The sequence below is a fragment of the Pleurodeles waltl genome, chromosome 2_2 (genome assembly GCF_031143425.1).
Source record: "Pleurodeles waltl isolate 20211129_DDA chromosome 2_2, aPleWal1.hap1.20221129, whole genome shotgun sequence".
In the NCBI taxonomy this organism is placed as follows: Eukaryota; Metazoa; Chordata; class Amphibia; order Caudata; family Salamandridae; genus Pleurodeles; species Pleurodeles waltl.
Window position 1 is genome coordinate 765,468,726 of NC_090439.1, and position 24,017 is coordinate 765,492,742.

The 24,017-nt window shown below is 47.9% G+C and overlaps 2 protein-coding genes across 10 annotated transcripts in view; one reads left to right on the forward strand and one right to left on the reverse strand.

The window, feature by feature from the left end:
* LOC138277254 (uncharacterized) overlaps positions 1-7,928 on the reverse strand; it is a 39,378-nt gene extending 31,450 nt beyond the window's left edge. The window contains exon 1 of the mRNA XM_069219219.1: positions 7,218-7,928. Coding sequence (XP_069075320.1) covers positions 7,218-7,928 — 711 coding nt within the window. The remainder of the gene's footprint in view (positions 1-7,217) is intronic.
* The window catches only part of ZFHX4 (zinc finger homeobox 4), a 150,218-nt gene that overhangs the window by 1,640 nt on the left and 124,561 nt on the right, over positions 1-24,017 (forward strand). For 4 of the 9 annotated variants that reach the window (XM_069220378.1, XM_069220385.1, XM_069220386.1 and 1 more), the window contains exon 1: positions 5,202-5,889. The exons of 2 other annotated variants lie outside the window; for them this stretch is intronic. The gene's annotated coding sequence lies outside the window, so the exon portion shown is untranslated. Of the gene's footprint in view, positions 1-5,201; positions 5,890-10,965; positions 11,837-11,860; positions 12,365-16,916; positions 21,357-24,017 lie in introns of those variants that run through there. 3 more of the 9 variants (XM_069220379.1, XM_069220380.1, XM_069220383.1) reach the window with 3 other exon arrangements.

The following is a 24,017-nucleotide window of genomic DNA, read 5'->3' on the forward strand; positions in this document are numbered from 1 at the left end:
CAATGTGACCCTCTCATTGATAACCACACTATACTTGCGTTCGCTCTGTTTATGTGGAGATGTGTTATCGCTTATTGCACCATTTGAGTCCTGTGTTGTTCTTTGTAAACCTTTCCGTTATCCTGGGGGGAAGTATAGGTGAGTGACCATTGTTTTTCGGCTTTTGCAGCAATTAAATGCCAGTTTAATTGTGAATCTGCGTGCTGTGGAGTTTGTTTGAGATTTATCTTTTGTGGCGGGGTTTACTAGCGTCGAGGTGTGCTGTTGTTGTTTTACTGGGGTCGGTGTGCTTGGTATTTCCACCCTGTGTATGGTTTACGGGGAAGTTTGAACTAGTTGTGCGCTTGGCTTCTTGTTCTGTCGGACTGCCAGGGGTTGCCGCACGAATTTCGCAGGTTATTTACTGTTGAATGGCAGTTCGCCGTCCGCTTTGGTGTTCGCGATCGGCGGTGTTGTGCTCAGTTGCTGTAACACACACGGCTATTGATTAGGGGGGCTGGAGCTGGTATCGATTGCCTTTTGGGGTGGAAGTTGTATTGATCTTCACGGGGTGAGGAGGCGCGGCGGTCCGTGTGGTCACTTTTCTGCTGCCGATCGCCGGACCTGCGGTGTGGATTTATTTATGTGCTGGCACTTCGCGCCTGTCTGGGGTGGAAAGGGCGGCTCTTCCCGGCTCCTTGGAAGCCCCGGGACTCTGGCTGCCCGGGCAGCGGGCTGGGCTTGTCTCCAGGGGCCGCGCAAAGTGATTTTTGTTGATAAACACTGGGGAGGGGAGCGAGGTCAAGAGACTGCCAGGGAGAGCTGACCTCTCCCAACCCGGAGGGCTCCCTCACTGGACCTGCTGCCGTTCACTTTCCCTGCCTCTTCCTCGCAACGACCCTTGTCCGCGAACCGAGGATCTGTTACCGCGCCGAGGACCGCAGGGGATCCGCGGACAGCTGGCGGCAGCGATGGAGGGCTCCCGTCTGCAGCCACAGCGATGGGCACAGCTCCCTGAAGCGACCTCAAGGCGCAGCGCGTGCACTGAGCTGCTTCTGGGACGAGCTTTTACGTGCACCCATAAACCGCTGGAAACAACACTCGGCGAGGCATGCATAGGTCTGGACAGCGAATGTTTCACTGGCTGGCTTTGGGGCAGAGCAGCGCGATTTAAAGAGGAGAACGCTTGCTTGCATACGGTTGCACGGGACGCTGTCCGCTATTAAGAATGTTGTTTGTGTTAATGTTATTTAACTGATAAGTGTGCACCCTATCTTTAAAAAAAGGCCTACCAGCTCGTTTCCCTGGAAGCTCGCCTCTAAGAAATAACAACAAACCCGGCGCACCTCGTGATCAGGCTTTAAGAATGTTTTGAATAGAAATTGCTGAGTTAAACAAAAATGTTAGTTAACACACTGCCTTAGTCAAATAGCCCCCGGGAGGGGAAGAGACAACACAAAAAAGCGGCGAGGGGGAGGAGGGGTGTTGGGTTGTGAAAGTGTCTGCTGCTTAGATAAAGGCTCTCCAACGCCGAAATCTTGTAACGCCGCGCCTCAAACTGAGCTGGTCTGTAGGCTTAGGGGACGCCGTGAAAAGACACCGACCCACTCTCCCTGGGGGTGGTGGTTGAGGGGGGCTGTCGTTAAAACAGAGGTGGAAGATAGCGCGTGATTAAAAGTAGGCAAATGTCCCGCAGTGTGTGCGCAGTAATAAAACAATTCAGGGCGCTGGTTTCTGATTTCAAATATTATGATACGCGTTTACATTTTTTTCACAGAAAGGGTATAAGGAGACTGAACATGTGAAAGGAAAAACAAATCTGCTCCCATCACAGCGCTGCGAATCTGCCGTGGGTGAGGCGCGGCTTTTGTGTGCGTTTTAGCTCTGCTCGGATGTCTTCGAAACACGACTTCTTGGTTTGGGTCCAGAGAGTCCTGGACTGGACGGGATCTGGAGAGAGGGAAGACACAGAAAGGGGGCGGGATGCAGGCTGGAGAGGGAGATGTCGGTACACAAGGACGCAGGTGAAAGCTGAGCTGGACAAACCTGAAGCTGCCCAGTGCAACCTGCCTCCCTCTGTCACCTTCCTTCCTCCACAGTCTCCCGTCTGCCCCCCTCTCTCCCACGCTGCCCTCCCTCATGTGGTGCCGACTGTGGCCCTGGTCAGCGCCTCAGCCTCCTCGCAGAATCCCTGCTCTCGGGATTGTCCGAACTGGGGGGTGGGGACAGGGTTTCCACCAACCCTCCGCGTCCCTGCTGACGGCCCAGAGACAGCCTTGGGGGAGGGGGTTAGTGGGGTCAGGAAGGGCACCAAACACTCATGCAGGGAACTGACGGACACCGGGTCTCCTTTTCAAAACCGCACCCTCTTCTTTTCTGCCAAAGTGGCGGTAACTCGGTAAATAAAAACAGTCCCCCGAAAAGGAAACGAACGGTGTCGGGGGGTGGAGTGGGGGGCACTGCAACAAACCCCAGGAGGCTGAGCGTCTTGAGGTGTTTACAGCGTGTGGGACTGTGAACGGGCCCCGGGGCAAGAGGTGGCCGTAGGAAAGCGGGCCTTCCCATGTTCTGTCAGCCTGGGGACCTGGAGTGCCCCGCGCGTCCCCTCCCCTCCTGTGTTTCAATCTATATGATACTGAAGCCAGTGTTTACAGCATGTGGTATAACTAACACGTCATTCCTATAGATAGATACACAGGCAGGCAGGTAGATAGATAGATAGACCATGTAACGCTGTAAGTGTAACTCTGACTTCTCCCTCTTGTTATTGCGCAGGCCCTTTGTACTTGCTCGGTCATTCCTGTCCATGTGACAAGCAGGCCAGCTTGATGGCGCTCTGTGCTCCACCAGTACTCTCCATCTGCAGTCATACATTGTGCTGCACCATGTGGATTCATGCCTATCTGGGAGTGTGCAAGGAGCCACAGACTCTGCTTGGTATAAGGAACACTTCACGCACAGTTTTGTATATGGAGCGAACATATAAATAAATAACATGAATAAATACAAAATAACAGCGAGTTGGTCCAGTCGAGAGAGGTATAGAAATAGTAAAAGGGTGGATGGGAGACAGGTAGGTGGATGAGAGGCTAGAGACTGGCATGTGGGTCGGAGGTTAGAGGCAGGTGGATGGGTGGGAGCTTAGAGTAGGCGGGTGAGTGTGAAGTTAGAGGCTTGCAGGGGGTGGGAGGTTAGAGGCAGGAAGGTGGGTGGGAGGTTTGAGGCAGGCAGGTGGTTTGGAACTTAGAGGTATGCAGGTGGATCGGAGGTTAGAGGCAGGCAGGCGGATAGGTCAGACCAGGACGTGAGAGTGGTGGCTGCTTATTATGTATATTGTCCTGACATACTCGAATGCTTTGGAATGTCCCCAGACACTGGTAAATGTGGTTTCTTCCAAAGGCCCTTTTGGAAGTTAAGTGGAGCAGGGTTGGTCCTGTGCCCTGAAGTGGCCGGTGATAGTGATCCATAATATGGGGTGAACCTTTCTTCCACACACCTTTGGCTGCAAGGCCCCAATTTGTGACCAGCGCTATAGTTTACGCACTCAGCAGGCCCTTTCCATGTTCATCTTCTGGGGTAGGTCCCAGCCTCAAACACAGCACCTCCTAAGGGATGCTAAGGACAGGTGCCCCCTCCTCCTCCCCTCAGCCCCACTCAGCACCTCGTGTTCAGGGCTGTGGCTCAGAGCACAACCTTTCCTGGCCTCCTGCCCCCTGAGATAGAAACGTTCCTCACAAGCTGTCCGTCCCATGTCAGTGTCCAGAGCAGTGGCTGACGGGGGCTCTGAGTAGGCCCCTTCCTGGGGTCCCCCTCCCTCAGGTGTGCCTGGCTGTGTCTGGCCCTCACACACAGCCCCGACGGACGAAAGTCGAGGTCAGGCGTCCGTCCCCTCAGCAACGAGCCCTAACCTCGAAGGCCCGCCCCAAGCAAGGCTTAAAATACGCTTTCCGGAGTGCTTACCTCCAGGGGGTGTGGGTGAATGGCAGGGTACTAGGTCGTCTGGCCCAGCCTCCTGTGACCCCCAGGGACGTCTTGGCGCATTGCCTCCCTGCTTTGCTCGCCGCCGAAGCCTCCACGTGTCCCCAAGTGCACCTGGCCGATGCTGGTCCTGCTTTTCGTGGGGACCGAGGCGCACTCAAGTTTGATTCCACCCTGTACATAATGCAACACGCCGAGTATTTCGAAGCCTCCGTTAAAAACACTCACATTGTCAGACGAAATAGATGCACCTTACGTTCCATTAAAGCAAAATATTGACGTATCATCTGGTGTAGGGAAAGAAAGATGTACTAACCCTTCTATAAAGTTCTGGGTGGCTGCCACGTACATAGCATATTTCTACTATGAGAGTACCTTGTTAGAAAGTAGAATTCCTAAATAGGTGCCCAAGTAGCCAGGTATTTTCATGGAAAGCGTCCTGCGGTGTGGATGCACACGGATCCTGCTATTGCCTTGCCTAGTACCCTCTTCACCCGTGCGGTCTCCCTTTCATTACACGCAGCAGAGTTGACCCCTGCGCCCACCCAGACCTGCACAGCAGCTGGCCCGCACACCCAGATGCCCCCACGCGAGTCACCGCCTTAAACTCCCAAACTCATCTAAACCCGCCTCTAACACTAACGTTTTGTTTGGAAGCGAAAAGAGCGAGAACCTTAATTCGTAATAAATATATTGTCGTAATCTCCATATAACTGCGATTTCACTTTATCTATCAAGTATATACGTATACACAAAATTGTGTGCGTGTAGGTATGTGTAGGCGTGTTTGAGTATCTATGTGTATCACTGGGTGTGTGTATTGGATGTAATAAAAATGAATTAACCTCTAAATATTATCACAAATATATATATATATATATGGTTGCATACAATGGTGTGAAGGTTAGGATATCGTGTGTGTTATATATATCTATGTATATATGTATATATATTTATCTATACATATATGTACATATATATACATATATATAAATATATAAATAGTGTATATATACATATAGTGTGTGTGTATGTGTATAAATACCTCTCTATACATACACATATCAAACGACACACATAGTTGTTCCATCCTTGGTGCAGTTACCATCGCTGTGTACATGCACACCGAAGGGTCTATAGGGGCAGGCACGCATCCTCCCTGGCCGTGCTTGTGTACCTACGGATCCGTGTACGAGAACGTGTGTCTACAGAACAGTGCCGCGCGTGTATGTACGTCCATAAATATGTATAAAGTCCGGAGTGTGCGGGGCCATAAATATGTATATGTGTGTTGCCAATTAGCCGGCCGGGCCGGGCCGCCTGCGCGGGCTGCAGCCTGGGTGCCTCCGCCGCCTCCCCTGCCTGCTGCCTCCCCTGCCTCCCGCTCGCCTCTGCAGCCTGCGCGTCATTTGCAATCTGCAGACTGTTGATCACCTCGCTAATTACACCTCTCCCTCTGCTCTGCCCGCCGCGCTCATTCCCAGAGTGCATATCGGGAATAGACACACAAAGACATGCGCACTCAACTTAATCAGCCATTTTTTTTAAACAGGGCTAAAACGATAATAATTAGCAGAATAAAGACATATCGGATTTTCATTTCCTCTGCTCCTCTCCCCAGCCCCTGCACGAGCGAGCAGCAAGCAGGCGGCGGGCGCAGGCTGCTCTCCGGGCAGCACCCCCGGACCCTCGGCGCCGCTGCCCCCGCTCCCCCCGAGCCCTGCCGTGCCAGCAGCCTTCTGAACTTCCAGGATTATTCGCCTCTTTTTTAATTTTTATTTTTTTTTAATATTTTTTTTTCCGAGTGAACGTTCTCTTCCCCGGTTTCCTTGGATGTTGTTCGGCGGTGGGCAAATACAAGCTAAGACCCCCCAAAAATGTTTTAAAAAGGAGAGAAGACCGGGGCAGGAGCCCAGCGAGGGGCGATGGAAAGTAAGTTCTTTCTTTAACTTTTATTGAGTAGTTTGTGTTTAAATTTAGGTCGGGTATCGATTATCTTTCCAGGCTGATCTTGCACAATCTTTGATATTTCGCTCGCGCTCCCTCCCCTCCGCCTCGCTCTCGCTCTCACACACACTCTGCACACAGCTCTGCCGCCTCTCTCCGGACCCCGGATCCCTGGCCGCCCGCGCCTGCTCCCACCACGGTCCGGCCGGCGGAGGAGTCGGTGCGCGGTCCGGGAGCCCCAGCTTCCGGCGCCGTGCCCACGTCCAGGGGCAGTCTGCGCCCCCAACACTTTACGCACAGCCCCAGCTCGGTCCACTTCGTGCCCACCCCCACTCTGTGTCAGTTTTCAGGGTTAGCTCGGTGCACTGTGCTCTTCGGTCGAGGCCACTTCGATCCCAGTTTTTGTGCACAGCCAAGGAAAGTGTGTACCCACTGCCCCCAGCACAGCGTCCAGCCCGGTCCCCTCGCCTTTGATTCCTCCTCTTTGCACCGCCCGGGCTCATCTTCCGGGACAGCTGCACAGCCTCGCCCAGCCCCGGCCCCTCCAACCGTGCAGACCCGGCTCCCTGCCCAGCCTCGGCCCCTCCGGCCGTGCTCTCCCTGCTCCCCGGGTCGCCTGTGCCAGTCACTGTCGGGTCACCAGCCTCCCGGGCACAGTTCTGTCAACAGTCCGGTTGCCTTTGCACATGTTTCTACGCTCGCTCCTGCGCGCCGACACATTGTGTTTTGTTTTCCGGGTCGGCCGACCATGCTCCCTCTGGAAACTTTCGGCGCCCTGTGCAGAGGGGGATGTGTGTGTGCAGCCTGCAGGCTCTTCCCGGTACTGTGCTTGTCCAGCCGGCCCTGCGCCCCTCTCGCTGCTGGAAGTGTACAGAAGGGCTTTCTGCCTCGGTACTCCGTACCCTTCCCTCCCCGTGACAGCAGCCGGCCCGGAGGGGAAGAGAATACAGTGTATCCCGGAATCCACTCAAGCACAAAGTGCAAGCACCTTCCCCAGAAACAGGGCACTCGATATCTCTCCGGTGCCCTCCGACCCTTGCAATGGTCTTGCCAGGGCGCCCCATAGAAGTCTGAATGACTGGGTGGGCGCTTATGCTTTGAAGGGCACGCGCACCCTCCGAGTGCCCTGCCGGGAGCAAACGATGCTCCTAGCAGAGTGCACACCGAGAGCCTCTTGGGAGCCTGCCAGCAGGGCAGGATGGGTGCCCCCGATATGGTTTTCTTAACGAGGAGGATAGGAAGTCGGGGCTAGAGCGCGCACTCATCCCGGCAAGACGCCCCTGCCCCGGTGGCCGCCCGCGCTGCACGGTTACCTTCAAGGGACTGTGGTTAGCTGAGCCCGGCGTCCTGCTCGTCCCTCGGCTCCAGGGCCCCACGGCCACGGAGCCCGTGTCCCAGGCTGAGCTCCACAGAGCGCACGGGCGCCGCCGAGGACCTGCTGCTGGAGGTGGCCACGGGCAGGCGGGCTCCGGTCCGTCCACCCGCGCTAGCGGGCCGGCATTCCCAGTCCTCCAGGGCTTCACCCGGGCTCCTCTGCTGTCTGACCCCTTCTCCGCGTCCATGTAGGCAGCGGGTGCGGGAGGGCTGGTGGGGCGAGGGGCTCCGCGGCGCGCCGGAGAGCCCCCGAGCAGGGCCGGAGCCGAGGGTGTATCTCTGTAAGGAGACCTAGGGCCCCGGAGCCTCCACGGGGCCGGGCACGGGGCCTCTGGCAAGCAGAGGCAGCGAGGGGCGGCCGAGCCTTCTCTGCTGTTGCTCAGATTGAGGCAGAGACTTGGCTGCGATTGGGACACGGCAGTGACATGGCATCGATCGCTTCCATTGAGAGCAATGCAAAACCGCCAGGGTATGTAACACTGTCGATGCCACCAGCCCTGCCTGCACTGTGCGTGCACCGGAGGAGCTGCGCAGCCCCGCGGCTCGCCCTTTTCAGAGGACCCTCGGAATCTGGATGGGAAAGAGCACGGCCGGAAGATTGCCCCCCGTTTGTTGACATGCCCCCGTGTTTTTAAGAGCGCGCCATCCATTGCTGCTCCTCAAGAGGACTGCATTTAGAAGTTTCTCTTTTTGGCTGGAGATGCGTTGGAGGCTACACTGTTGGCACAAAGGGACTCTGAGGGCATTTTGGGGAGTTCTGCGTTGCCGCTGTGCCCTTGAACGGGGGAGGCACGTCGCCCTATCGCGAGCGGCGGTGCCCGGTGGAACGGGGCGCAGACACTCCTGCCGAGGCCTCTTATCTTTCCATAGTTACGCTACCCGGGCTGCAGATTCACCTCGGAAACCGGAAATGTTTGCTTTTTAAGAACCATCTGGGGGTTGTTCAACGTAAACAGGCGCCCGCTTTACCTTCTTGTTTCTGATAATAAACATCAGGGTCAATGAAAATATGGGGACAGAGGCGCCATAAATCTGCAAAGAGCGCATATCTAAGGGACAGGGGTCAGGTAACCCGCGTGTCCCTGCCTGTGTTGTGCTTACACACCACACACACCACATACACACACACTGCTTTGTTGCTGTGCACAGCTCGCGCACGCAAGGATTTACGAGAAAATGAAGCCATCGCGATTATACATGACTTCCCTATGGAAGTCCGAAGCGCTTTAATATCTTCTTTTTAACCTGTATTTTCAAAGACGTGCCAGGGCATCAAAACACACCTTTCAGGGCTGCCGCAGAAGCACCCTGTAATAACAGAATGTATCGCTCCAATTCTCACCCGGAGCCTAAATTCACACAATGAAATTTGATTATAGCTAATAACAATATTAGAGCCCGGCCTGGATGGATGAGGAGCGAGGTGCTTTTGTTGATTGGAAGGGTTTAATGTTGCATTTCAGAATCTGATGTGGCTCGGCCTCTCTTCCATTAACTGGAAAGCCCCCGAGGTTTTACAATTATTCCTTAAAGATAATACATTTAAGATTGCATAGCTAGGCTGGAGAGAAGTCATAAAGGCAAGGAGGGAGGCCTTTAATAACTCCTGAGATTCAGACATGTTCAGCAGTTAGATTGGCTCCGACTTCAGCAAGGGTCGACAATGTGTCATTTCCATGAAGCCAAATTGCCCTCTGCCTATATGATATTAATGTGCAAATCAATATTTCAGGGATTAAATTTCCCTTCTTCATTTTTTATGGTTTCTACCTCAATAAGTCTCCAGTCTATTAGAAGAGGCTGAGTGATTTAAACTCTCCGGCGGCAGAATAGCTTGTCGCAGCCGCCTTCAGGGTCCTCCCTGTGATATTGGAGGGATACCGTCTGGCAGGGTCTGTGTGCCCGGAGACAAGCTCCATACTGTAAGACTCTTGTTCGATCGACTGCTTAGAGGTATTGAAAAGATGATCTACATGTTTACGCCACGCACCCCCTGCATTCCACTGCTTTACAAATATTGTGTTAATCTCCTATTGATTTAGTTAAAAATCAATCGGGGCTCCAATCTTATTAGTGATCTGGTCAATATTCCTCGGTGTTGTGCCTCGTTTTATTAACCAGCGTGTGTTAGAGGGGTGTTTTAGTCTGCCGTGACAGCTGGTGTTGTGTGTTTTCAGTGTCTATGGGCTCGCCTTGTTTTTCACGCGCCATTTGACCCGTTCAGTCTCTCTGGTCAGTGGTTTCCTAGAAGGGCTTCGGCGCTTTGTCGTCCGCAGGGCAGTCGTGGCCTGGTATCTATGGCCATAGACTAGCCTTGTGAGATATTACTATGCATAGTGATAGCGCTCCGCAGCTCCGTGGGGCTTCTGTTTACAAGAGCATGTGCAATAGGCAGCGCAGAGTAGTTATGTGTGGTGTGGGAGCCCATCTTGGATGGCCCAAAGCCTAGGGCTACACTTGAGGCTGCGGCCTTGACCTAAGCTGTGGCGAAGGCCTACTGTCTGTCACTCGGCTGGTTTGTAGCCTTTTACCATCTGGTCCAAGTTCCGCACAGCTGCACGAGTTTCATGTGTGATAGAACATTTTTTCCATTCAGTGCGAAATGTTCCTTCCTATGAAACGCACAGACGCGCTTAATTTAGTCTGCGAGAAGAAATGCTCATGCAAAAGCACAAAAGGTGCCTTAATCTCTGCAAGCTGTTTGTTTTTCTACCCGAGGCTTGTCTATTTGGGTTTGAAAAGTCGTGTTTATTGAGGAGATGTTTCTGGGGTGTGACGTTAAAATAATACACGGCTTTTCATGCTGGCTGCGAATGTATTTTCAATTAATCTGCAGGGATGGGTTTTATAGCTGTCAAAGCATAGCAGATCCAATTTTATTTATAATTATTTTTAAAAGATACTTTTAATAGTAATTTTCTGTACCTTAAGTTATTTATTTATGTTTAATTCTCTGCTACTATACCATTTATAATTGTTTCTGCATACAATTGGTTGGAGGTTATTGGTTCACGTGGTCCCGTTTTTGCTTTTCATGATGGTAATTCTTTTTTTGGATGCTGGTTAGTTCTGCTTAATAAAGTCAAAATACCAGGTGCACCAAATATGTTTCATGTAAAACATGCGGTTGCTCGGTGTAGCAAACTGCATGTTATTACACGTATTCATGTTCATTTAGGAATGACTCCATATTTTGAAGGTACTCGGTATTTATGGATTGTAATATTTTATTCTGTATAGTGTGTGTCTGCCAGTAACTTCACAAATAACTGTGTTATACATACTGTGTGCTGCTATGCATGAGCTTCATTGTGGGTATGCAAGTATACGTATTTATATCTGTTTTATCAATTTATTGTCCTTGTGTTAGTGTGTGTCTGTGGATATATTTATATGTACAATTGTTTTGTAGATTCCAAATTCATGTGTGTTAGGATGTGTTTTTGTTCATGTGTGTGAGTCTAACTGTTTTGTACATCGAGAGTGCGTGTTGTAGAATGTGTGTATGAGCATATGAAGAGGTGTATAACTGTCCTGTGGAGAAAATGTGTGTTTTTGGAGTTTGTGTGTGTATGTATGCCTGTGATTTTGTCGTTTTAGCCTTCTCGCGTGTTCGGTTGTGTGTGTGTTGGGTTGTGTGTGGGAGGGAGGGGAGGGTGCCACAGACAGGCGTTAGGTTAAGCCTACTGTTCAGATATGAAGAGCTTTTCTGTGTCTGCCTCAGGGCTCTGCCCACAAGGCAGGCTTTATTGCTCCACAGTCTTTTCATGGGTTAAAGACTTGGCTGGGGTTCAATCTGAAACAACGCCAGAGAGATATCGGTGCAAGGGGCAACTCATGTGCATATGCACAAGATCCATGTAATTAGTTCTTAATTAGATTAGCATATGCAGATAGCCAGTGTAGAAACTTGTTGGTGCAGCGCTTATCAGCGCAGCACAATTGGGCTTTTGTTTTGAGACCATAATGACTTTCAAGTCGGACTGTGGAAACGCACAACTAGCTAATTTAACTCATACCATGTTAACATTTCATAGGTTTCCATGGAGACCACTTTAATTGATGCACTGACGAATGTCCTGGGATACACGCTGTCCAAAAGAGAGAGAGCTTGTTTGCCTAATCCACTTTGTAGAAACACTTGTTTGTACATGGGTCTCTTGTGCGGGAATTTGCATATGCAAATAAACAGATCCGCAGCCCCATTTGCCAGGGCCGTTTATTACGTACAAAAAGGGCAGGGCTATTGTGCTGCGCCTGGGCCTTGGAAGGCAGGGCGGTGTCGAGCAGCCCGATGGCATTCTTTCATAATTTGTTTCTGATTAATCGAGCAGAGTGAGTGAGGTGCTTTCTATTCAGGCCTCTGCAGGGGGAGGTCAGCCCTGCCTCTGAGAGGAGTTTCAACAATAACAAGGGAAGCCCTCACCCCTCTTCCGTCCGAGGCTAGATTCCTACTTGAGGATTCCTGCTCTGGGGAACGTGTCTGCTAATAATCTCGAGTTACCCAAGATCACGGAAGAGTCTGCTCTGGAATATGAGTCCCCTGTCTACAAGAAAGGTAAACCGATAGAATTTCTTTTCAGTCGCAGGAATGGGGGTTAGGGCTGTGTAAAAGCATCGGAAAAGGATTAGCATTTTTTTGCATACTGAAAAGCCCTCTTGAATAGGGCAGTGCATGGTTGACTAACCAAGATGAAAGGTGGATGCAAGCACGGGCTCCTCTTTCCCTCTGTCTCTACCAGGCTCTGCCCAAAGTTCTGTTTGTCCAAGCCTCGAGGAAACCAGGGGCAGCTCAGATTGCAGCCACTCTCCAGCCTCCCCCCGTTCCTTCATCAAGTGAAGTAATATGTATGCTAATTGCGCGGCTTGGAGATGGTGAACACAGGTCTGCATGTCGCGGGGTTCAGGAACACAACAGACACAAGCTCGTCAAATATTGACTTTTGGCCATGAAGCATCTTCGCTGCTTTTACTCTTTGGAGGACGGAGGATTTTTTGTTTACTAGTTCGCAATAGAAAGATGTTTGAAGTAATTTGGTCGGATATACGGAAGCTGGCATTGCAACACTGTGGACCGTTTTTATTTGTAAGTATCGTATGTGTTGTAACTTGTATCAAGGCTTTATTCCGAAGATGATCCCAAACTTTATGTAAGATAAAGGCAAATGGCATTGGTGCTTTATTAAAGTGTTAAATGATCCAGAGTTTATTCTAGTGGATTTTCAAAGCATCCAGGCAGCGGTCTGGGGTCGACCAGGTTTGCACTTGACATTATGACCAGAGTGTTTCTTTAGGCTCTATTATCAATAATTCTGAAGCACTGGACATTTGTATGGGGTAGGAGCGGCTTATTTTTGCACCTCTGAAAACAAGAGTAAGCTTTGGCTTATCATTAATATTTATGCATTTTTAAAATCGCTTCTAAACATAATCATCCCATTGAAGCCACTGCAAACAGGCCTTGGCCTTTCAGCCAGATGCTCACTGAGTTGCATTGTTTGCCGCGGGGTCATAGAGCACGCAGAGCAGGAGCTGTGTGACAGTCCAATGATGCTCCAGCTGGGATAATATTTAACTGGTTCTTTGCAACCGGTGCCACCCAGGAACATTGGTGGAAAATCTACAGAACCTGTTAGCTGGAGCCGCTTGGTACCATCTACCCTGAGGATTATCTGCTTTCCCCCAATATTGGTTAACAAGTCTGTTAATGTGTTACAATTTGAAAGCTGGTCCGCTCTCTAGCACGCTTACTCCCTTTCTGAAAATGTCCTTTCCCAGCTACTTTACTTTCCAGCTACTTGTATAGCCAGTGATGTTTGTGAATAGGGTGCTTGTGAGGGCTAAAGATGTTTGTATGAGTTTTTATTAATTTGGACGACATATGATGTGCTAGAAGGGTTGGCTGGACTGCTCTCTGGACAGCTCAAGGGTCACTGATCCTCCTGTGCTCTCTCCAGTCTTCCTGAATGGGCGTGCACACACACATACACACACACTTATATTGTATTTCTGCCATGCTGACTTATTGCACATGCTACACATAATTGGTTGACAGGCAGGTCGAATATGTGCAAGGCTGCAATAGGAAGAACTACGATAATCATGATGTTGGATTGCAGCCTTGATAAAACCACGCATTTTGACCAAGTGTGAGAAAATCCCACCCTGCTCAAAGTAGAGGGTGGCCATGTGTTATTGAATCTAACACCCTTAAACTCAACACAGTTCTTTGGGTACTCCTTTAGTGTGCACACTCTCACTGTAGGCCCACATACTGTCAGTCGGAAAGTCTGCTTTAATACAGGAAGCACAGGTACAGTAAGGCACAGGAATTAGGTTTGCAAGGCTAGGGCACTTGTGCTCCTTACAAAACTATGTCTGTATTTCGCTGCCTACAGGATGATGATCCCAGTGTAGTAAGTGCAATCAAAAACACAGATAGGGTTGACTTTGGATGCAAACAGAGTAGAGCGCTGAAGATGAAGGTAGACATAGTTTACTTTTTGTAAACAAAGTGTTCACTGTACATACAGAGGCCGCGTAAAGACCCAGCAGTTGTGCCTGTTAATGATTATAAATGTACTACACATGTGCTTTTTGATCTTGCCTTTTTGTCAAACTCTAAAGCTATGGTTTGAAGCACACATACTATTTTTTTGGAATCAAGTAGATAATCTAACACCCACTACACCTGTTTAAAGCCTAGAGTGCACCGATGTATTTCTTATGCCTGAGTGTGTAAACAGGAGTTGAGAGCATGATTTTATGCCCACTAATGAACAGCGCTTGCTATATATTGATGTTACGTAAACCACCCTGACACAGCTTTTGAGACATTCACAATAATTTCAGTCATCTCCATTTCACTTAACGTTTGTAGTTTTTTTTTAACATTTGTAGTTTTTTGGTATAGTTCCCCATTTGATTATTCTCATCAGGTAAACTGTTTAGGAGTAATCAAGCATTATTTGGAAACTGGATATTAATATTATCATATTAAAAAAAGAGCAGCCTTCCATTTTTGTAGGCTTTGGGCAGCGGTAAGAACTGTGCTTTAGGTAGTGGTACACTGTAAGTGTCCTGTTGGCCACATATTTATTTTGCACAGGGGAGACGATTCTATGAAGACTGGAAATAACAGGAGTGAGGGTGACCCCTATTATGCCTGCTCCCGTGAAAAGAAACGGGGCAAAGGTTAGCACCCTTCCACGTTTGAGAGGAGCTGCTTGTCATAGAAGCCTCTCTAAGAGCGCCCTGTCAACAAGGAAATCCTGGCAGTGCTTGAAGCGGCTCACCTCTGATTTATTCATAAAGCCCAGGCAAACACTTGGCTTTGTTGTTGATCTGGCAAGAGAACTTGATGCCAGTCGGAACAGAGATGGAGAGTGCTTTGCAAGACCCATAACTGAATAGCCCTTCAGCTCACAGCCTGACCTCGCTCCCCAAGATCTGTTGTGCCACCATCGACTCTGTTTGGATGTGCAGCCTCTGGTGAATAGCGTGAGGTCTCAGCAGGCACACTTGCTGCTGGCGGCGTTGATGTCAAAGGAAGTGTGTTCTGCACTGAGCTACAACTTGGGGTCTAGCTGAACAGAAATGCTTCTGCACTTGTTGTGATGAAACTGGTTTTTCTTGCAAGTGACTTACAGAGTTACTAGGTTTTGTTTCAAGCCCGACAGTAGAGTTATGCTTTGAAACGGGTGGCGTTCCTAAGGAGCTGATATTTGAATGTGAAAAAGCCTTGAGTGTGAACTGCAGTTCACAAACTTGGGAAACCTGTGTGATTGGCATGGGTTCGGACAGCTAGAAATAAAAGGATTGTCTGTGTCTTAGCAAACTGGGTTCCCAGGTTAAGGAGTTGACATTTGGAGATTGTTTCCCCTCTTGCTGGCAGTGCACCTTCTCGGGGGTTTCCAGGGAGGTCGAAGGGAGGTATGTGCGGTCGTGAGACAGTTAACTGGCACAGAGCATGCACTGCCGCATAAATTCCGTCTGCGAGGCCTTAATCCCCAGATAAACATTTCCGCAAGGCGAGCCCCATCTGACCCTGGCTCAGACTAGCCCCGCTTTCTGCTGCTAATGCTCTGTTTTGTTGCTACTTCAAGTTGGGGCTCTCCTGAAGGGACACTTCCATCCACAGCAAAATTAAAGAAAGGCGTCATTTTAGGCGGATGGTGATGAGAGTTAATGATATATCTGCAGCTCGCCCAGTCTCCGGGTGCAATCTGATCACAGCCATCAGCTCATTTGTCATGGCTGAAGTGAAAATGTCACGACCAATGAGTGCATGGCGGCTGACGGGGGCAGGAGGCCCTCTGCAGACACTTTCTGTGCTGGGAGTGGGTCACAGCTTAGATGCAGCTCTAGGGAAATGTTGGGATTAGCCAACTCAGTGCTCAAATCCCTACCATAACAGAATTAGTCGAGCAACTGAAGTTTGCTTAGGAGGGGGAAAACTTCTGACAAGTGGTGCCAGGCCGCAGCCCAATGGCCGTAGAAACCTGTAAGGCGGTGTGTTAAAGGCGTTGTATTGATTTTACCTGCTGTACTGTGCCTTGCACTCTGGTCTCATGGGAGCTGGCATGGGAGCAGGGGAATGGGGAAGAGTTCATAAACTTTACCTGCAAACAGGCAATTTTAATTAGCAGAAATGTCTTTCAGATCTGATCGTACCTTGTTGTAAAGTCCTATTGCAGGCTTTTCTGATGTGTTGGAACTATCTCAAGCGTTGTCTGGGTAGCTGACATAACCGAGTGCAGTGAGGAGATGGCTAGAGTGCAGTGAAGAGATGGCTAGAGTGCAGTGAGGAGATGGCTAACCTAGCGCAGCCTATGTTTCTTAGAGTATCTTTAGAGCATATGTTCATATCCTGGCTGTTGTCTCACACCAGCTGAAAAAAAGTCATCGAACATGCCACCTGCTCGTCTTCCTGCTTTCTTTGTGTACGAACACTTGACTCAGTGGGATAAGTCCATCACCCACTGATTTTTATTGATTTAGACTCAGTTTATAATCCGATACCTGCCTCCTGCCCCTGCAGACTGTCCCAAACAGAGGGCACAGCTGATCGGGCTTGCCTTCTTCCACCGTGTGCAGTCCTTTAGCTGTTTAAAATGTAGAGTTATCGTTGCATGTCATTAGATAGCTGCACTAATTGCCGCCAGCCATTGTCTGCCTGCACTTAATGCTGAAACATGATCAACATCCTCCTTTGGTTGATGCTTGGTGGTAAACTTTAATTAACTCTTATTGCATTGAAGAAGAGTTCAGACTCAGTGCTTGCCAATCATTTCCCTTCATTATGCCCTGGCAGCTTCACGTGTTGTGGGCCCCAATAGATGCACAGTCAGTAGATAAATAATCAGGCCTCCCTGTCTTGAGGTTTATCCACACACATACTTTTCCTGCTCAGAATATTTGATAATTGGCTGAAGATAATTATTTGAGCTACTTGTGTATACTGGGTTTTTTAGTCCCCAATCTCATAGTGCCAGTTCCATGCCAGAGAATGTCATTGTAAGGGAAACTGTAGATGTATGTTAAGATTATTGTTGTGGCATGATTCCTTGAAATATGCGTCTTTTGAATCAATACAGTTAAGCTTGTCTCCTGTTGGAATGTGTGTAATTATTCTTCTTAAAATAAGTTTCCTGTAATGATATTGGAGTTCATGTAATCAGGTTACTGGCAGATCATGTAAAATTCAGTTCAAGATGGCTGGCTGCTTGATTTTATTGTAGTCGACATCGAGTTTGTTTGAAAAGGCATAATGCGTGTAGAAAGCAGGAAGCACATAATTATGCCTGACGTTTTGTTTGTTTGCAATGAAATCTAATTAAGGTTCATACATTTTAAAACGCAAAGGTTAATTAGAGAATTGCTCATTTCACTTCTGCAAAACTGTCGAATTAACTTTCAGTTCCCAGGATGGCAAATGGCAATTCTTAACAGAAACAAAAGTGTGCAACCAAATGAGAATCTGACAATAGCCAAAGGCCATTAGATCACTCTAAAAAAGGCCAGCGACCTCTGAATGATAAATGACTTTTCTCCCGTTTTTCACGAACCAGAGGGTGTATGGATGACCCTTTCTAGTTTAATGGAGTGTGAACTAATGCCTAATGCTTCCATAGCATGCACTACGCCGCTGAATGTGGTGTTGCATTCATAGCCTGTTATGGGCCATAAGCATCCTTTCAGAGCTCTGCAGAAAGACCCTGGGTGCATTTTCAGTTTCCCCCACATCCACAATGTATTAGGAGTATGCGTCAAGTTGCAACACTGTTAGTTAAAGTGGAATGTTCCCAGAAAAATCTGACTTGCAATGATGTACAAGAGGATAACTAAAATAGTGCTAGCTTGCAAGCAAAGTTGGCATGGACAGAAAAAAGAAGCCCCTCAGACCGGCAAGTGTACTGTGATGCTGGGAGATGGCTCCTGTAATGGAATCCACGTGCGCTTGCCAGTACTTGGCAGTTCCATTGGTGCCCTGCTTTCTAACCAGGTGTGTTCGCCCTACTGCTGCTTCCGCATTTGATTGGATTGCGCACAGGGCACAGGCCTTGCATCCCTGACTGTGGATTTCTTGCTTCTTGAAGGACAATGTGAGGACTTGTGTGCATAGTTGCATTGTTAAAAACCTCGCAGCTCTTGCTAAATTGTGCTGGGTTGTTGTCTTCTCGGGTCAACAGAGCAGTCTTACCTCGACTTAGACCATTAGTAACTGGTGGAAAACACACAGATCATCAATATGTAACTCCACAAACCTTGGGGCGCTTTGTGTTGCTTCCCACCTACCAGGCGTTAGCACCATGTGTCAGAGATGCTATTACTCTTGTATTGTCATAGCAATGCACCAGTGCGGGCTGAAGCATTAGGAATATTGAGAGATACGTAAACATAGTAATATGATTTGTTAATTCACAGACACAATTAATCCAGTGCATTTTTTTTAAAAGAAAGACTCCATGGATTTCAAGGTTAAGCTTCTTTCAGCACGATTATAAACTTGAGTTTTTAAATCTGTGCGAGGATTGGGCTGGTGCGAAGCAAAGAGGCAATGGATTTGGGCCTCTTTCTCATCTACAAAATGCATGTAAATTGGTTCGAATTTACATAACCTTAAAGCATTGTCATAATGTATATTGTGGGTGCCATGTAATACCTTGCAGGCCCTAAGTGATTTGTAGATTAATGTTTGTGTACTGAAGGAAAACCGAATGGATTAAGAAATCATAATTTTAACTCTAATCCTGCTTTGGTAGATGGGGCTGGGAGAGGTGATTAATGCCCCCGGCTTTCTGGTGGGCGGTATTTCCGAGGCATTAATTTCTCTCATATGCAAAGTAAAAGTGAGTGTGCCCTGGGCTTGGGGCAGCAGCTATTGAGTGCTGACTGAGACTGTTTAGTACTCCGGTTTTTCTTGCTGCGACCAGCTGATGGGCACAGTGCCCACTGGCAGAGCGGAGGAGTGGTACGCCAGCATCGACAAGAGGTACCGTACATCCTCTCCCATTGTCACCCCTCGACTCTAAATCTGTCTCTCAAAACTGTGTTTGAAAACTTAGGCCTTCCAAAATATGCAAGCAGAGACTTCCCAAAAGAAGCTCGTGTTTGTGTGCAAAGGTAATATGAACTTAATTGGGCGTGGGGACATACCTTGCATATTGATTATGAAGTCTTCCTGGCAAACACAACGAGTCACAGATTTTCGACTGCTGATCGTGCTCGGGTAGGAGAGCAGCTGTAGTGTTTTATTAAAACCGTGGAAAGAGGAGAAGAAGGTAATACAAGAGTTGCTGGCCTCGATAATTAAATCACAAATTCCACCGAGTGCTGCAGTTTTATGGCAAACATACAGTGTGCCATTTCTGCTGCGAGTGGATGCAGAGAGCCCATGCAGCGAGGCCATCGGTCACCGGGTCTGACTGTACAATTAAAACAACCTGGAGGAACGGCCAGCTGGGGCCTGGAGGGGCTGGAATGTGGAGATGGGACCAGGTAGAGAACAGTCCACTCTTTTCCTTTCTTGGCCCCTCTCCACCCCACCCCCGTCAGTGGGCTCGGGTTGAAAGCTGCACGATATTCGGTTACATCCCTCTGTTCAAACTTAATTACCTCCCCCTTTGTCGTGACATGGGTGGAAAGTTTTTGGCGTGTCAGAAGAGGTCGTCACACATTCTTTCGCAGTTCTCTTCATTAATTCCTGCGTGCAGAAGCCCTTTCTGTCGTGCTGGGCAGGGAGAAGGGTGTAATGGAAGAGTCCCGAAGCATCAGCAGGAAGCTCTAAGCTGGTTAATGCAGTATAATTGTCTGGACATAGACTGGCCTTTGTTTGTGCAGTTCACTTCGAATCAGCTGTAATTAACTCCAGAGTGTTTCCAGATTGCCAGCAAAGAAAAATTACAGAGTTTCTTCTCGAAATTGTATGGCTCTCGTATAAACATTAAGTATGCAGATTGTTTTTACTTTGACATATTAAGGGAACGAGCACTTAACTCACCCCCCTGACCCCAAATGAACAAATATGAATATTTACGCGTATTTTGCAATTAGTCTCTGAGTCTGTTGAATGTAGTGGGCACATGTTAAACTCATATATGCTCGCTGGTCACTCTGGGCGCCCTCAGCATACACTGGGCAACTGTGGACTTTGTATTTTGGGTCCTCAGTTTTAGGGCTGCCCCTGCACGCTGTGCCAACCACAAGCCAACAGGTTGTCGTGTAACAACTCGCCAGCCCATGAGGACGCGAGTAGTTTTTTTCCCCCAGAATTTTTTCTTTCAAGTGGGCCCCCAGCCATGTGAACAAGAAAAAATGTAGCAGCACAAAGTGGCCTGTGGTCACGAAGCCATTTTGGCACATAGCATTTACCTGCACGTCGTTGTTTTGAAAGAATGACTTGGAAAGATGTGATTTGCTTGGCTGTGCCCATGGGCTGGCAACATGCTTATAACGCCCTCCCAAAACACTGCACTTCTAATAATGGGTTCCAGCAGGGGCTAAAATGAGGCAGCATCGTGATCAGGCCCCGGATAATGCGTCTAATAATACAGCGGTCTACACAAAAGATCTGTCAGCAACCGATGGAAACAGAAGTCCAGCCAAAATCTTTTTTCCCCTTTCTTCGAATTTAACAATAAGGAATTTAAGCCTCAATGTGGCTTTAGCAACCAAAGAAAAGAAGCTCTTCGTGTCTGCATAATACCACTTTGATGGATTTTTTCATCAACCCTCTGTACGTGGCAACAAATAAACAAGTATAATTATAGTTGTGAAGGCCTATTCACTGCTTTGTCAGGATTAGATATATGTGCAGTTCACACTGAGCCTCTCTTTTGTCTTTGCCTAACTCACTATGACATATTGATAGAGGATTTGGTGTGGGGAAAAGGCCACAGCACAGACAGTGATGACCTTTTGGAAACTTGATACAACTCAAGGCTTTTAATTTTCCTTCCCTCTCGTTTTGGCTGTGCAACGTGTGGTTTTACCACGTTTGGTTTTAAGTTAGCAACTTTTAACCCGTTCTTGACTGCGTCAACAAAGAATCAAAGCCAGAGGCGACAGCTAAAGAGCAGAGAGGAAGAGAAACAAAAGGCCGAGGAACCTATTGGTCTCCGTTCCCAGCGTTTAGCGGCGTGCCTACCCTGGCATTCCTTCCCCTTTATTCTGCCCTCTTGATCAGATCACGTTCTTTTTAATCAGTTCACAAACACCGTCTCAGTGAAGCGAAGAAGAGGGCCGGGGCTTTCTCAATTAAGAAGCCGGGGTGAAAGCGCCATCTCGGACTCTTTGTTCTAACGGGAGCCCTGCCTTTTAAATCTCCAGCAATTCATCTATTGTCCAGTCAGAGCCTTTTTTTCATTAGCAGATCTCGCAGGAGGTTGGTTTTTGCAAGTTAGCCGAGCGGAGTTTGGAAAACAGCTACTGTGGAAGTTGACTGCGGGAACGACACAGAAGCTGTGTATCTTTCGCTGAGATTTGGTGACCGGTTTCCACAAAGGATTTTTTTGTTATTCTTTTAAGTCACGGTTCTGGCGAAGTACGAGGACTCAATAAATGCAAAGCTGGAAAAGGTATGCGTTTCTGTAAAGTCAAGCCGTGCCACTGTGGGTGTTTGGGACCGGGATTGCGTACATCCTTTCTTGTCTTGCTTCATGTATTAGTATTTCTGACTATTTGCATGTTACGCACGGCGTGTCCTGGACATTTTCCCGGAAGCGCCGCCTTCAAAGAGTGTCGTGACCTGGACATGCTTCTGGAGGGGCAGGAAGTCCTCGTATGCGGCTAGACTGGTCGATACTCTGTTTTTACATGACTTCCCATGTTGACTCTGACTGTAGGGGAAGGTCTAGCGCAGTAGGGCTGTTATATTTGAATAAAGGAGAGGATACCAAAAAGAATGACCCTTTCATTACATACTGGTGTATTGTTTGTGGTTTCCACTGGTTATTATGTAATTATTCATGTTTTTTTAACGCTAAGTGTAGCCGAGAGCTATTTCTAAGAAGGTGTGATCCGGCTTGTGTCATAAGTCCCTTCTGCGAGTGGCATCCACGCGTGTTTTTATAAAAGAGAGTTGGAAGCAGTCAGTGTAATTGTTTTAAGGGTAATGGCCAATTTACTAATTTAGAATGTGCACCCGTCTTCCTGCAGAGGGACAGAGACGTAAAATACAGACTTTGGTCAAATGAATGCAGTTGTTGTGTCTGCTGGTTGTAGGCTATCACTGGGACTTTGCTAGGCCTTCTCTGTGGAAAGCAGGCGTTTGTACGTGCACATGGAGTGTCACCACATGCATTCAAAATTGGTTTGGCAGGGATGTTAGCACACAGTGAGCATTAAAAGAATCACATGCAATATTGTCCCTCAACAGAACCCAAAAGCCAAACTATATATTGCCATGGTATATTAAGGAGGGTTCGATTTCTACATATTCTCACTTGGATCTTAGCAAACATAAAATTATTAGGATTCACCCATATCAAAACCGCCGAAACACATGCGTGCTCTGTGTGCATAGGATGATGCCCTGGAAGGATTAAGAGGTTTGTACAGGTCATTGCCAAATTGCTGGATTGCGGTTTCTGCTGCTCTAGCTGTCCTTGGTACAACCCGATGGGTTTAAAACTCGAGGGGGCTCTTGTTGTGCATGTCTGCGTCGGTTTACTCACTCCTTGCACAGCTAAATACACTCACCCCCCGTAACCTAACCATTGCCAGTTTTTCTTGTTCTTTGGGCTCAGGTGATTTCAGAGGGGTTTAAAACGATGTGCATTCCATGAACATTATTAACCCGCCCCTCTTCAGTGATTACAGTTAGGCACTGAGCGTGGCACTGTTTGGTTCAGGAACAGTTATCCATCAAGTATGCCAAAAGTCATTTGACTAATTTACAATTCATGCAAGCCATCAGATCCATATCAAACTGACCATTCCCCAACCCTGAGATCAAAGTTAATTAAAGTAAACAGGTAAGCAACCATTGTGTGTTTAAAAACAACGTGACTTCCTTTGAAGATTTTGTTTGTGTGCAAATTAATGCTTATTTTGATACAGACCATCTCCTGGTGTGACCTCTCAGGAGGACGCTATCCTTATAGTCGTGTTTTATGGCTATGTGAAGCTATCATGATTGACAGACTACAGCATCTTACTGCTTTGTTTGTAAACATAGCCAACTCAACATTTGCCGCATCTGTTACTTGAAATTGATCTCACAAATCCGTTGTAAATAGCAGAAATTTTGAATTAATATTTTTACTTTATTCATTTGAATTGCGTGGATCATTGTTGCTGGTATTTTAAGGAAAACAAGTCTCTTGCATGGAAGCTCTGTAAGAGTCACTCAGTATCCTGTCACTGGTTTCCTGTCCTGAGAGAGAGAAAGAGAGTGCAAATGAGAGACAGAGTTAGAGGGAGAAAGAGAGAAAGATATACCTGGTACATTGAATTTTTTTTTTGAAATTTACTATTTGCATTTACCAATGTGGCCTAAATAATTGGCAAAAGTTCTGTCCTTAACGATCCCTGGCCAGGTCAGTGCGAAGCACTAGCAGGAAATACTAACATCTGTGTGGTGAACACTTTGTTGTTGTACCATGGCAGTGCAGTGCTTCCCATAGGCAGTGCCCTATGCTCCAATTTGAGACATCTACGCAAATGCATATCACTATATAATCAGCCACCCTACATAAGAAATTTGGACTTGGTTTATCCTGGGTCCATCTTTGCCATTCTTCTGTGGCATGTCTTTTTAAAGATCATCGTTTTACAAGACAGGAGGTTTGTGGTTTGTGATGTGAGCCTGCAACAATTGATTGAAGGATTTCATCAGCAGTACTTGTGTGTGATTTGTAAAGCCAGGGGAGATGTTGATAGAGGCAGTGGTGAGAGATGGACAACACACCAGGATTGATTACATCAAAATGGTCTCTGAGATCTTGTTCATTACTTTTGCAAAGAAAAAACACAGCAGGTGTTCCTACCCCCAGGATTATGGTAAAATAGTAGTAAATATAAATTTTTGGCATGTTGTCTAGTGAGGCAACTGAAGGGCAGGAAGAACCGGAATTTATGTTTAAACAGAGCTTACTGGGTACCTACTGAGGGTTTTTACAAAGGAACTATTTGACGTAAGCAGCATTGCCTGCTAAAATGAAGACCACTGTGGCACTATATGTCGGCAGGCCACTATTGCAAGGCTTTGATCTGTTTCTTTCAGTGTGTTGCAGAAT